The sequence below is a fragment of the Cygnus olor genome, chromosome 1, assembly GCF_009769625.2.
Source record: "Cygnus olor isolate bCygOlo1 chromosome 1, bCygOlo1.pri.v2, whole genome shotgun sequence".
NCBI classification, from domain to species: domain Eukaryota; kingdom Metazoa; phylum Chordata; class Aves; order Anseriformes; family Anatidae; genus Cygnus; species Cygnus olor.
In genome coordinates, this window is record NC_049169.1 from 63,073,052 (window position 1) to 63,088,126 (window position 15,075).

At 36.3% G+C, this 15,075-nt stretch overlaps 1 protein-coding gene across 1 annotated transcript in view; it reads left to right on the forward strand.

Annotated features, from left to right (window-relative positions):
* Window positions 1–15,075, forward strand: part of SYT10 (synaptotagmin 10) — a 42,106-nt gene that overhangs the window by 11,282 nt on the left and 15,749 nt on the right. The window contains exons 2-3 of the mRNA XM_040561452.1: window positions 1,399–1,756; window positions 7,187–7,751. Coding sequence (XP_040417386.1) covers window positions 1,399–1,756; window positions 7,187–7,751 — 923 coding nt within the window. The remainder of the gene's footprint in view (window positions 1–1,398; window positions 1,757–7,186; window positions 7,752–15,075) is intronic.

Below are 15,075 nucleotides of genomic sequence, written 5' to 3' on the forward strand. Positions count from 1 at the left end.
TTGGTGGTAGGGGGATGGTTGGACCAGATGATCTTGGAGGTCTTTTCCTTAGAAGATTTCCTTAATGATTCTGTGATTTGTTACTGATAAATGTATTTGGAAATTAAAGAAAAATTTCCTAAATGATCTTGTGGAAACTTAATATCCCAAAAGTATTTGTGAGATACATACTGTTTCATAGATTCAATACACACCTAGAGGACTATTTTTCTTCCTGTGAGCCTTTAGAAAAAAAATATGCTCAAACTCTGGTTGTACTTTTCCATGAGTTCAGTTTAGTAGTCTGCAGCCTGGAGCTATGGATACAAAATATTAGCTGTTACACTGTCAAATCTTGTTGTAAGAAGCAGCAGCAGCTATTACTTGAGGGGCATTTAAAAAGGGCTTATTGAATATTTTTAAAGCATACAAAAGCCTCTTTTCAAAAGGAAAGGGATTTTTAAAGTCAAATTTTATAAGATTACATGATACTGGAAAAATCAAACTGAAACATGTCACACAGAATAAAAATCCTAATTAGGGCCCAATTGGCATTTCTGGTGATCCACCATTTCCTAAAATGCACATCTGTTCCCAGAATTTAGTTGGTATGAAATCTGTTCTCCTTACTTTGACAGTGCTATTGGATATGTTAATCCACTGTGGCAGAAAAAGTCAAATGCAGGGCAGCAGGGGTAGCTAAGTGTACGGTAAGATCTCCATAGAACCCAGGGCATTGTATAGTGTACTCTGAAGCCAGCTTCATTTTCAGAGCATAATTTTAGATACCAACATATATGTGTTGTCATGGTCTATCAGTGCTTAAGATTTAACCCCTGCCACTTATTGTTTGTGACAGACTATATGTTGTTCCTGCTTATCCAGGTAAATGTTAGGTTTTAACATGTTTTTGAAGCAGTTAGCACATGAAGTCACAAGTTTGACAAGTCCTGAAGAAATTTCTGTATCAGCCTCAGTGTTTTGAATTAACCTATCTTCATGTGCACTTATAGAAAATGTTGACTGTTGTTTATTTTTTTTCAGCAAGAAGTGTTCATGAGCAAACACCTTTTGATGACTATGGCTGGGTGTATTTGGGGCCATTTGGGTAGTCCCTTACTTCCTGAGAAGCCTGACTGGCAGTGTGTGGCTAGTGGTATTGTTACTGGCCCCTAGTCTGTGCAACAGTGAATGGAGAATTTAGAAAAGATGTAGTGGAGAATGATAACATTTTAAAGGCATTTTACATATCAATAAGGAAAAACAAACCAACAAACACATAAATAAATAAATAAAACTTTAAAGATTTTCATGGGATAGTGATTAAAATGCTTCTATCTCCTTACCTGTTTCTTTCTTACTTTTTTTTTTTCTCCATGTTTGTCTGTTATGATGATCTCTGTTTCTAATTCCTTGCAGACATCTCAGTCAGTCTGTTAGCAGTAGTCGTCAGCTTCTGCGGGCTCGCTTTGCTGGTAGTCTCACTTTTTGTCTTTTGGAAGTTGTGTTGGCCCTGCTGGAGAAGCAAACCCCTCACTTCCAATGCCAGTAATGTCCCTCAGAGCAACTCGAGTGCTCCAACAGAGGTTTTTGAGACCAGCGAGAAAAAGGAAGTTAAAGAAAATGGGAAACCTACAACAAAGGTACTTGAAGCTGCATTGAAAATTAGCCACACTTCACCTGATATACCAGCAGAGGTCCAGAATGCGCTGAAAGAACATCTGATCAGACATGCACGCATGCAGAGGCAGATCACAGAGCCCACATCATCATCAAGGTAAGGGACACTTACATTTATGGCACGTTTCCTGGAAAAAGGTACAACCAGAACATTCTGCTGAAAACTTCCAATATCATAGGTTATTTGCTGTGTTTTTACCAGTTATGGGTGAAACGGCAGTCATGTGAAGTTAAACAGAATATTCCAAAATATGTGGTGCTACCACCTTCATCTACCTCACTGTTTTAACATGTGAAGATCAAATCTCTGTCTTCTTCTTGTAAATGCATAGGTTACTGCTACTTTAAGCTTTTCCTTTTTAGGTTTTGTGTATAGGAAAATCAATCTGAGTGTGATTTTTCCAAGTACTGCAAGTCTGTCATTTCACAGAGATATTTTTGTAGATATAGGAGTTGCTTTTGCAGTTGAAAGTTTTCTTCTTCATTAAATAAATGGCAGGTTTGTTTTTGATGGCACATTTCTTCAAGACACGGTTTGCCACTTATAAAGGAATTAAAATCCCAGTCTAAGAATGTAGACCCTTACAGACTGACATTAAAGCAGTATAGATTCTATATAGATTTTAAAATAAAAGTCAAGCACATAATATTGCTGCAGTGATTTCTTTTGTATTAAAGTGAAGGACACAAACTGTCATTTTGTCACAGATACTGAGTTATCTTGTAAAGTAGTGAAGAAGAGATGTGCAGTGACCTGTAGTATTGAACAGGGTTTTCTTCAAATACTGTCAGCAATTTAATGCATCGGAAGTGGACAGTGAACTACAAAGATCATTTCTTACATAAAAAATAAATACACAAATATTTTTTTAAAAGAAATGTTTTATAAACACAATATGGGAAACTGAAGGTTAAAAGAGGCACCTGAAGTATTGCATAATGCTATAAGTAAGAGTACAAATGCTATATAAGTGGCTTTCACTCAATGGACTATTTGCTAAATCAACGTAAGCTACAAAAGCAAAACAAAACAACAAGAAAAAGAAATATCCGTCACATTCACAATAATCATTGGAGGCACAAGACTAGAGAAGACACATACTTTACCTTTAGTGGGCACATATTTTGCTGGCTTTCTGGGAGTCCCTAAGACAGTGTTTTGCTTGCTCAGTGCATTCATTGAGCTGGTGAGTAGAGAAAGGCATTTTTTCCAGCTATTCTAACAACGGGGAACAGCCAACAGGCAACCACAGAAGGCTCCCAAAAATTAGAATACTCCATCCAAAGGAGGTCTGACTGTCTCTAGCAGCTGAACTATGCTGAATGGTGAGACTATACAGCTGGCTTGAGGCCACATTGCCCTGGTTGTGCCTGACTCCAACTACTATATCCATCTGCTAAGAGGGGGAGCACGGTATCCAAGTCTCTCTTAGGAACAGTTCCAAAATACTGGAAAAACAGCTCTGACATGGTAACTGCTATAGGAGACACAGAGGGACCAAAATTGACACAGCTTAGCATGATAAAGATATTATGCAACTGGCTGCTATCTAATTGGATATTAATTGGAAGAGTTTTATCCATCATGTACCAACAGGTAAATCTGTAGGTGATTGGACTCTCTGACCTCCTGAACAGACAGAAGAAATAGCTAGCTGGCAAACAGACTTGAAAACTCTCTGTGGTAATATAGGGGAAAAAAGAAGTTCCAGGGACATGATCCAGAGCTACTTCAGGCTATGACAATATTCCCACAGGCCTCCAGAGTGATTTGGACTGGGATCTAAATACATAAAATATCCCTGAGGCCAAGGACAGTTTTACAAAACTAAAACCTGTCATCAATCATACTCTTCCTCTACGATGTAAGGGAGCTTTTTCTTTTTACCCTGTCTAGATTACCAGTTTTAAATCTTTCCTGAGAGGAACAGTTCCTTTCCCTTGTGTAGCCTTGCTTGTCCCACTTTAACCAATTAATAGTAGGGCGTAAAAAGCAAAACAAAAACAAACAACAAACAACAACAAAACACCTTGTTACAAAGTGTTTAGAATGAGATGTATCTTCAAAAGTACCTAGAAATCATCCTTTCTGTATTTGCAAATGCATTTTTTCTATAACCCTGTATGTCTGCTTGGTGAGTCTAAACCTTCCCACAGCCCGTATTAATTATTATTGCCAAGAATGGCATATATAAGATGAAGGCAGGATATTTAGACCAGTTTTCTGGATTACTTCTTCTCTTTAGTGTGACAGAATGTTGGATGACATAATGATTAAAAACTGGCTCTGGTGTCTGATATCTGTGATACATGTTAGTGCAGGGAAATGATAAATTTCTGCTTAAGTAGAATGATACCATTTTCGTAGTTCCTAATAATAAGAAAAGGCCTGCTAGTTTAAAAGAAAAAAAAAAAGAAAAGAAAAAAAAAGAAAAAAAGTCCTTCAGTCCTTGATCCCAATTAGCTAGTAAACTACTACAATAGAAGAATTCCTGCATCAGTGGTGTTCATTAACATGCATTTTTGCTCTGTGTTAGAGAAAGACACTTTTCCCAGAACTTTGTGAAGTTATTCTGTAATATAGTGTATTGCTTCTATGATATTTCGTCCTTCAAATGTTCACCTTAATTTTCAGAGTGCTTTGAGCTCCTTGGTGTTAGGTGGGAGAGAAACTTGCCATTCAGTTCTACAAGAGTAAGTCTGCTCCCAAGAGGTATAAATGCAAAAGTGAGGTGCTTGGAAATGTTAAGTTTAAAGAAAAACAAGCAAGTCTTGAATTTGATGACTGCAAGGAGGAAACAGCAGCCTCAGTTCTGTCTAAATACAATTTAAGTGCTGGTGTCCATTCCTGGATTTGTTCCAAAACATCACTCTAATGTCATGTAGTAAAGCTAGACCAGAGTCACATGTCATAAATCTCAAGTTATATCATAAATCAGCATCCTATCCTACTTTTTAGTCTTACATATGTCAATCTTACTGAGTAAGAAAACAGCTTCACACTATCATTATTCCTGTACAAGCACATTTTATATTAGAGATTTATGTGCAGACTTACTGTCACTCAAAATGTGTTTGTTCTGTCATAGAACACATGTCTATTATAGGAGTGGTATGTAAAAGCCAGTAGTGGTCAAAGTGCCTGGATTTGCACACATTAGTAGCTTCACAGCACCTTCACAACCTGGTTGCCTGACATCCTTGTACTTCATTATAACAGTCATTAAGTCCTTTGTTATTGCAGAACAAAGGAAGACAAATATGTTGCCATGACAACAATGAACCATCTTAATAATTAACAGACCGATTAGCCATCTTGGTGAAATGCTGTGACTCAGAACAGATACTAGGCACTATGTAATTAGGGCATTGGCTTACTAGAGCAAAAGCACTGCTGGTTCCCATGGGGCATAGCCATACAGCTGCACTGTTCTACTTAGCGACACCTCACAACAATGACTGTCTTCACTAGAGGATCTTTTGTACGCAACGTTTGACAATTTGAAAGGAGGTTGGCACCTTAGAAATCATAGATTCATGTTTTTACATGTTACATTTACAAGTATTAACTCAGATCTTCATAAATGCAACAAATTCTAGGGAAAAAAAAAAAAAGAGTTTTCATGTATCCAATTTCATTCACACTGGAAATGGCATGCAGGCATTTTCACTGTTTCCCCTGCATAGGCAGAAAGTCAGAGATACTAGACAGCTAGCACATAAATCACTGCATGCCCAAATTTTTATTGCCACTACATTCTAGGTGGATTTCAGTTCCTCCCTTGTGTTTGGCACACCTATGAGACAGGACTTTCCAGTGGGCAAAGGCTCAAAGGAAGCCCTGAAACTCCCTGAGGACATGGTTATGTTTTCTGTCTAGTTAGGGCCTTCCTAGTCCTCACTCCAGTCCAGCATGGACATCATATGCTATGAATTTGGGGAGCTTAAACATTTAAGAAACAAATGAAAGGTAGAATGTATTATGAGAGGGGTGTATTATTCATCTAAATTTGAGATCAAAACACCTGGGTTTTTTGGAGCTACATCAAACCTGGCCTATGAAGTTCTCCCTCCCCTATTCTTTCGTTACAGTCGGACTGTTCCCTACACCTAGCAGTACTGAAAGAGCCAAAATGGGAAACATTCTTGTCTATTATTTAATGGCTGCAGATTACCCTCTTGTATCTCTGCCCAGCTAAATTGCAGTAGTTTTGTGCTATGTGCCTTCTGCAACCACTTCACTTACAGCAAAAATACAAATAATATCTATAAAATGAGTCCTGGTTGCTTTCAAATGGACAATTTGCATTTCTGATTTAAAGAAAGAAACACACAGCTGTGACACCTCTTGTTTTCAGAACACAACACCACAGGGAAACCAAGCAATAAGGCAAGGCTGCATTTGGCATTAATAAGCAATTGATTGCAAAAAGCAGAGGAAATTCTGACAATTAAATTGTTTTTTAATGGCAACTAAGTACACTCACAGGAGGAGGTAGTGAGTATTTCCAGTACAGATTGTAAGGGTAGTGAAGTACCAAGGAAATATGAAAATGTCCAAAAAATAAACTGGACAGTATGGTCATAATGGAATCTGCTAATGATTAATTCTATGAAACCTTTTGGTCAACATTTTTATACTACTTTAAAACTGCATGGCATACCAGAGGTTTGATTTCAATCTTAGAAAAGGTAAAAATTTCTATTGATGTTCGTGAATCAGGATAAGTCCATAAATATGTACATATATGCTACACAGTATTCAGACTTACAATGATTTAAACATAATGTTTCTTGGTACGAGTACTTGAATCAGTTTTCTAATATAATACGTAGAGGAGTATGAAAACATAAGGAAAATAAAAACTATCACAGAAAAATGTTACCCAAAACTTTGAAATGTATTGCAGCCAGAACAAAATGTTCACACTGTTATTGGAGAAGGCAACCTGTACCTCAGTGTACTGAATACCCAATAGATATACATAAAATGTTGCATGATGGCAAAGCACTATGCTGAAAACTTCCAAACTAAGCTTTGCATGGCCTTTTCAGGCCTTTCACAGCAATCAGTGTTAAGCATGGTAAACATTTAATTGGAAAACAGCCAACGAATGCCTCCAAACAACAAAGGAGGAAGTCTGTTGTCTGTAGGTGATTTTTTTTTTTTTCTTCATGGCTACATTTTGTCCATGCAATAGCACAGTGGGATCAAGTAATGCTGGAACTGTGAACTTGTTCTCTGAAAGAACCTCAATGCAGTTTCAGCTGCATAGCTTGAAAATGAGGTGATAAATATATGTATTGCCGGGACACTGGATGTCTCTCGGGTCAAGAAGTTCATTCTGAATGATCGTTTCCTCTCAAAGACGTTTTAACACTTGTAAAACCTTTGGGGGATTGTTTTAAAATTATTTTAAAGATACAAACCCTTATTAATTTAGTCTTCTCGGTGTATTTTCTATTTAGTAATAGCCAGGTCTTTTTCTGGAGGTAACTATGGCTCATTTTGTGTGTGTGTGTGCAGGCACAATTCTTTCAGGAGGCACTTGCCAAGACAGATGCAAGTGTCCAGTGTTGATTTTAACATGGGGACAGATCCAATTTTACAAAGGGGAGAGACAACAACCAGCATTGGAAGAATAAAACCAGAACTCTACAAACAGAAGTCTGTGGATTCTGACGGGCAACAAGAAGATGTGAAAACATGTGGAAAACTTAATTTCACTCTCCGGTATGATTATGAGAATGAACTTCTGGCTGTCACAATTATCAAAGCCTTAGATCTGCCTGCTAAAGACTTCACAGGAACATCCGACCCCTACGTTAAGATATATCTGCTTCCAGATAGGAAAAAGAAGTTTCAGACACGAGTTCACAGAAAGACATTAAATCCTGTCTTTGATGAAACCTTTCAGTTTCCTGTAGCCTATGATCAACTCAGCAACAGGAAATTGCATTTCAGTGTTTATGATTTTGACAGATTTTCTAGACATGACATGATTGGGGAAGTAATTCTTGATAACCTTTTTGAAGTCTCAGATCTCTCCAGGGAAGCCAATGTATGGAAAGACATCCACTGTGCCACCACAGTAAGTAATGTGTTACCATTACCAAAACCATTAATGTGATATTTTCATTTTTCTTTTGTAGTTCATGATGGCAGAGCATCCTGTTTATCAGCAGATTCTGGAAGGAAAAAAAAAAAAAAGTCAATATTTTCCTTTAAGCACAGAGAATAAGATGCTTAGGAAGCCATAAAATTTAATTACTAAAAAAATCTGAGAACATACCATCATCCTCATGGCTCACTGTACAAATGTAAATTAGGTTTATTAATTAAATAGTACATCACAAAAAGTCACTGCTTAACAAGAGCTATTAACATTTTCCTGGCAGGAAAATACCCTGTCCTTCAAAGTAACCATCTATTAAGGAGCAGAGCCTGTTCTGCACTTGTTAGCAGATTTTTATGGGGTTGGGATCCTGTGAGAGACATGAGAGGCTCAAAATACTTGAAGTTTAAAATGTTATTTGCTGGCTGCCCTTTGCCTATGGTCCCCTAGTAGATGTATCTGTGTTGCTGTTGGTTGCTAGCAAAACTCAAGAGACACAGGGAAGGAAAGTTAGGAAACAGAAGTTGTTATTTTGTTGTTGTTGTAAGCAAGAAAAGGAGGTGTGTGCAATTCACTCATAGAACAGATGACAAGCTACCATCAGGAAAAACACCAGTGTCCAGCCATTATCTTTGTTAACATAGAAATCCAAACTCATCTTCCCTGGCTAGAATTTGAGAAGAAGGGGGAAACAAGTGTTTTTTGATTGCTTGTTTTGTTTGTTTGTTTGTTTTGTTTGTTTTGTTTTTTAAACTATGTTATTTATGTAGAAAAATTTCCCGTCCATTGTTCTGTAGAGATAACCAAAACAGTCTGTCATCCGTGTCCTTAAGCATGAGCTGGACTGCCATCTATAGGGTAGCAGGGATGAACAGAGGACAGAGAAGTACTAGACACTGCTTCATTGACAGAAGCTTCACACCATTCCTTTGATAGAGCCAGAGGCTTCCCATGCTTCTTTTCCCAAATATTTTCATGCTGTGCATACCTGCTGGACAGGGAAATGTAGGTCTGCATGACTAGGAAGACAAAGAGGACTTGGATTTGCTCACCAGTATGAGTATGAGCAATATGTTTCCTGGAGAGAGAAGTACAAGAGAGTTATGGTCTCATAATGAGGGCAGTTTTCAGAATTTTGTGAATTCTTGAAAATATTTATTTTAACTGTGGGGTTTACCAAACTGGCCTGAACAGCCTCTGGCACATGTCCAGAAAACCACAACTATGTACGCTTTATTTGATCAAGCTCAGATATAAGGTAAAATTAAGAGCTATGTCCCCAGCCTTTAAAATTAAATGTGTTTAGGGTCTTGAAATAATGGAATAATATCCTAGTAACATTATATATATATATACAGGCATATGTGTGAGATTTTTAGCTGACAAGTAGAACAATTTCAGTAAGTTAGAATACCTGGATTGTTCACTGGTCTTAGGCAAATTGAAATGCCATACCAGATGATGCTGTGGGGAGGGATGCTGATAAACATCTGGATGAAAAGGCTTTCTAATCTTGGCACTGAATTCTAATCCAAGTTTCTTCATCACAAAGGGTTGGAACATGCAGATATAGTGCTTAGTTCATTCTGGGTTTTTTTTTTTTTTTTTTTTTTTAGTGTGTATGAAATATAGGAGAAAGCATTTAGTTTTTGGATTTCAGCCTTTCAGGCTGAATAAGTTGTCCTCACCTAAACCATTAACAATAAACACACACAAAAATAGGAAAAATATTCTAGTATTCAATGACTGCTTACTTTCACAAGCCTTACCTTATTCTCAGCTAATTATGTAAGAAACTGATTTATTTGATTTTTCCTCTGAAAATGAAACCCTCCTATAGGGTGTTCTGTTATTATATGTGCAATGTGTTGCCTTGTGTTTTACTTCAGTTGTTTCATGTAGATTAAAATTTGCTTACTAATAATTCCAACACTTCAGAAACTGTAAGATGAGGGAGCCAATCCTGCACAGCAATAAACAGTGCATAAGATGTTAATCAGTAAGGAATTATAGAGTTACGTACCAGATCTAAAGTTTACCAGTGTCACTAACTAGCAGTTAAATAGGTAGCACTTGCCAGAGTCAGTAGAACTTGGGTCAAGCTTTGAAAAATATGACTCAAATAGTTTTGCAATTAGTGAAAAATAACTCTTCTCCAGGAACACATGCTTTGGTGTTCATAAAGAACCTATAATAACAAATAAATAAATAAATAAATAAATAAAGTGGCAGTCTTAACAGGAAGGTCCATACTTACACTGTATAGCATAGGAACCAAGATGCCGATATGTAAATATATTTCTCTCACTCTTTTTTCTTCATCGCCTCTGCTCTGTTTTCATGTATGTTGTATGAAGTTTCCAGCCTTACTGTTCAGACATGCTTCCTGTACCCAATGGTTTACTCATACAGTTGCTAAATTGTAAGTGGTAGAAAACAGGAAAAGTAAGAGCTCAAAGAGCTCAAAACTTAAAAGAGCTAAAAACTTAAAATACACCACAGAAGAGGCCTCTCCTCAGCTTTGAGTCTTTTATGTCTTTTCCATAGTCAAGGATTTTCTGTTGAGAAGTTAGAAATTGGTTAAATCCCATTCCTATTACCTAGTTGGAAAGAATCTGATTTTATGACACAAGGCTCTACAGTCTAGGAGTTGAAGAGATTTACAGATTTACCAAGGAAATGAACTGTAAAATTTTGCCAATGAAGGACGTTACCACAGCAGATCAGGAGATTCTCCATAATGCAAAGACTGTCAGTTGTTAAGAGAATTTTAAAGGCTTTGCTTACAAGGTTTTTTTTATTTGATACAGGAAATACAAAACCTAGGGAAGATCAGACTGGATGGTTGCATTGAGTTCTTTTGGCCATAAAACCAATGAATCTGTGGGAGACCACAGTTTGAATCTTTTTTTTTCTTCTTTTTTTTTTTTTTTTTCCCTCAAGATAGTCATTTGAAATGATTTTAGAAGTGCAGGATTGGTCCCTCATGTACTCATTTTTATTCTTATAGTTTTCAATTATTGATATTTATTCATCTTTTGTAGTTTGTATTTTGTTCCTTTAATTTTTCATTCATATCATTGTTTCTCTTTTACATGTTCTGTTGGAAACCTGTAGCTGTTGTATAATATGTAGCATGTGCCTGTTATAAGTGGTAAAGCATTTTCATTTTTAATGTTTATTTACCAAGATAAATTTGGTGTAAAATTGATTGTGAAAAAGAAGTATCCCAAATATCTGATGATATTAACATCCCCAATTTTTGCTTATAACTGGGTGGTTGAACTTTCAATAAATAATCCATCATTCACTTTTGTTTGTTTGATTGATTAATAAAAAGACAAACCAGAGGCAGCTTTGGACCACCTGCAGAGGTTGTTCAGTATATTGGAATACTGCAGTTCTTAAAACACTATAGGGGATTAGTTCAAAGCATCAAAAGCAAACAATATTACATGAACTATTTAGTCAAAATATCTGCCTTCTGTTTTTGCAAAGTGCTTGTGAGCTTTGCATATATTTCTGAGGTTTGTTACTGTCAATATATATAGTGAATACTAAAAAAAAAATGTATTTGAATTGATAACAAGCATTTAAGTGCAAATATTCAGTATTGTAAAATCACTCAGGATAAAAGTCCCCCTCTTGTTATGATCTAACACTTTCTGGATTTAAAAGTGTATTAACTTCTGATTATTCTTTTAATCTTAATAGATTGCTTTGGAAATCTCTGCCTCTAACATCATTGCCCAAAATATTCATGGAAAGTAAAGGTATTCTGTGAACTCCATTAGTGTAACCAATTATACGACACTATGCAATTGGATTAAAAAATTAATAGGACTTAACATTTAAATGAAAGCCACTTCCAGGATAATGGTCATCTCCTGGGGATGTTAGTCATGGAGATGTCACATATTTGTAGCCTCTTGAATTATCTCATGTAGATGGATGGAACTTGATTACTACTTCATTTCCAGCACCAAACATTACAGTGCTTCAGTTTTCCCATTCATGAAGTGGGATGTTAAAGGTTGTAAAAGGTTATGTAAGGATACAGACTTCGTATGATGCACATGATGAATGACTGCAATTTCTAAAGCACTTGGAATATAAGTGAATAACGTTGCTGGAAAAGACAGAAATGCTTAGGTAACTTAAAAACAAAACCAAAAAAACTAGACATTTGCCTCAGTAGATCTATCTCCAACACTCGTCAGTGTAGGACATCACACAGGTAATCCTATTTGACATTGACTTCTGTTATGAAGAGAGATTGAGAGATTCTTTTGATTCAAACAAAATCAAACAAAAATTAAGCCTACCTCTGCAGTCCATCTAGAGCAATTGCAACCATTGTCTTTGATTAGTTTTCCTCATAGTTATGCTATTTCATAAGTGGATAAAAATAATACACTGGACCATACTCTGAGTAATGCAATAGTGGTACAGAGCTGACATACATAGATTTTTTTATGTAGTCAAAATTTAAGGTCACATTATAAGGATTATCAGATTTCTTGGCATTCAAAGAGCAGCACTATTAGGAAATGTTTTATCACTGGGAATGTAAGTGACTGTGTCCTACAATTAACCATCCTCATCAAACTGGGTTTACACCACTGTTGTCTCTGGAAATATCCATAAAAGCTATGAAACAATGTTAAACGTGAAAAAGTAAAGGCTTGTAAGTACATTTATCATCTCTATAATGGGAACAGCCCCCTAATAGCCAAGAATAGATGGCACTTGTCATTTCCAATCAATGATGATGATATAAAGGATCCATGTGATCACCTGCTGCTGAGTAGATGAGACAATATTCTGGGTCAGGCTTTACATGAAAAGTGTTTAGGTTTTTCATTTAGGTTTGGGACTTCCTTAGGTCTGGGTGATAACAAGAAAAGACAATAGAGAAAGGGCAAGTTTCTTTCCAGTTACTGAAAGCAGGGAAGGCTTTGATTATTATTGAATGATTGAATTATTGAACAAATTGAGTTGAATGAATATTGAATTATTATTATTAGTTTGAAACAACAAATTATTTGAATATTCTGTTTTGCTGGAGGCAAACTGCTACTTTCAGTCTACCTTAAAAGTAGGAAATATTAGATGAATGAAAAATACAATTTCCTCAAGGAAAATTAATATTTCTGTGTCTAGGTGGTACATGGTAGCTATGCTAAAGTGTTCAGCTTGATGATCTGCTATACCCTAAGCACTCTCTGAGTTTCTCGCTGCGAATATTCTCTTTGCAATCAATGCATTGCTGCTTCAGAAGTGCATCTCTGTATTTGAAGCCACTTAGTTACTGTTTCATTCACATGCCAATAGATGCCACAGTTAGGTCGCATAAGTATCTCTGTCCCCAGCTGATCTGAAGCAGGAATGGGTTTCCTTGCTGTCTGGCAAAATGAAACTACCCCCATACTACACAAGGCAGATGGCTATGTACAGAGGGGATGACAAAAGAAGCACTCAGGAGGTTTCCTGATCTCCTGTTGAGAGCATTCAGCCTGCTGGACCCAGCCTGCTGTCTCAGGGAGTCCTCTCTCTGCAATCAGGACCACAGTCAGCAGCTGCGCTTACCCAGAGAAATCAGGATATCAGGCTAAAACAAGATTTAGGCCTCCAGAAGCCGTAGACACAGTCATTATGAAGCAACAGGCCCCAGTGTCTCCAGACCATCTTCCACAGAGGCAAGAACAAACACAAATCTGATTGATTTATTTCCCAGGAGAACAGCTCAATCAATAAGTGGTGCTGGGAAGAAGAAGAAGAGTTGAATTTGATATGCAAAGACTAACAGGAGAGGGAGATAAATATTAGCTGTGGGGACAAGATTTTCAAAGTGAAATCCCCTTGAGAGATGGGAGAATTCTCTGTCCTATTGAGCTTCAGGTAACTTTTGACAATGTGATAACATAAATACCATCAAAGTCAAAATGCACAGACAAGAAAACAGATTGTTAGAGCTCTGTACTCCTCTTTTCTGTCATTCTTCTAATTCTTGATCTACACCTCAAAAGCAGAAATGTCTTAATACATTAAGCTTAGCTGACTCTCTGAGGGGACAAGCTTCTCTTTTCTTTTTTTTTCATTCAACCCCCAACATTTAGCTTTATCTTTTATTTCATCCCTGATTCTTGAAGATTGAGATCATGCAAAGATAGCTTTTATTGGAAATAATAAATTTCATTTTGGGAAATTATCTTTCTGCAGTATTCAAAAAATCCAAGGTCTTTTTTTTTTTTTTAATTGCATACTAAACAGAAAGACAGTCCTCAGTGTGACTGAACAGCTAAAAGTCTAGAAATGCAAATGCCTGAATGACTTCTTTCACATCTAGTAAATGATTGTTAGTACAATTGCTCATTCAATATACAGTAAGAAAATTAAAAGAGAAAATGTGCAAATCATTTACTTAGGAAATAAGTGCAAAATAAATTCATGTCACTGTAAGTATTTTCACTATTTTACTTTCTCACGTAATCATTAAAACATCATTTAAATTACAATTATTAGGAAAGTAGTTCTAGATAATAAAATTGAGATTAAGAATTAATTTATTACCATAGATTGTGATAATCAGAATGAAAATGAAACTACCCAGGATGGTTTTTAGGAAATTAGATTTCTAGTGCAGTATTAATTATGCAAATAATTCATATTTTAACAACATAAATTAATGACACTCTAGTACCAATGAAAGTATATAATATTTTGATTTCCAGTAACATTTACATAGATCACTGAGTTGTTGTTTTAAGATTTTGTTTGAATTTCAGAACTTGAAAAAGGGAAAGGCATGAAACAAACATCAGTTAAACAAATGGCTAGAGTACATTTTCCATCAAAATTTGATGCAAAAATGACACTGTATTTCATGTATCAGCTCTCTGTCATCTTTTCTCTCCTGCTAGCACATGAAACCAGCAAAGATCTTGGAGGAACACTGCACAAGTTCTCTCACTGTCAACTTAATCAGTAAATAATTTTTCCCATTCAATTCAGGATTATGGGTGGATATATATGAGAAGGAACTTCCTTGAATGTGAAAGGTTGTCTTACTAACTTCCTCACTGAATTTGCAGATATTCTTAGCTGAAAGTTCTCTCTGATTGAATTCAATGGTAACTGGAAACATTAATCAGAGTGAGAAACAGGAAAACTCTCCAGCAACAACAGTTCTAAAAATTTGATCAAACTAATTGATGTTCCCATTGAAGGGCTTCAAAACTCTTACACCCCTCCACTGTTTATCCATATTGTGAACATGGAGCATTTCCGTAGAAATGCT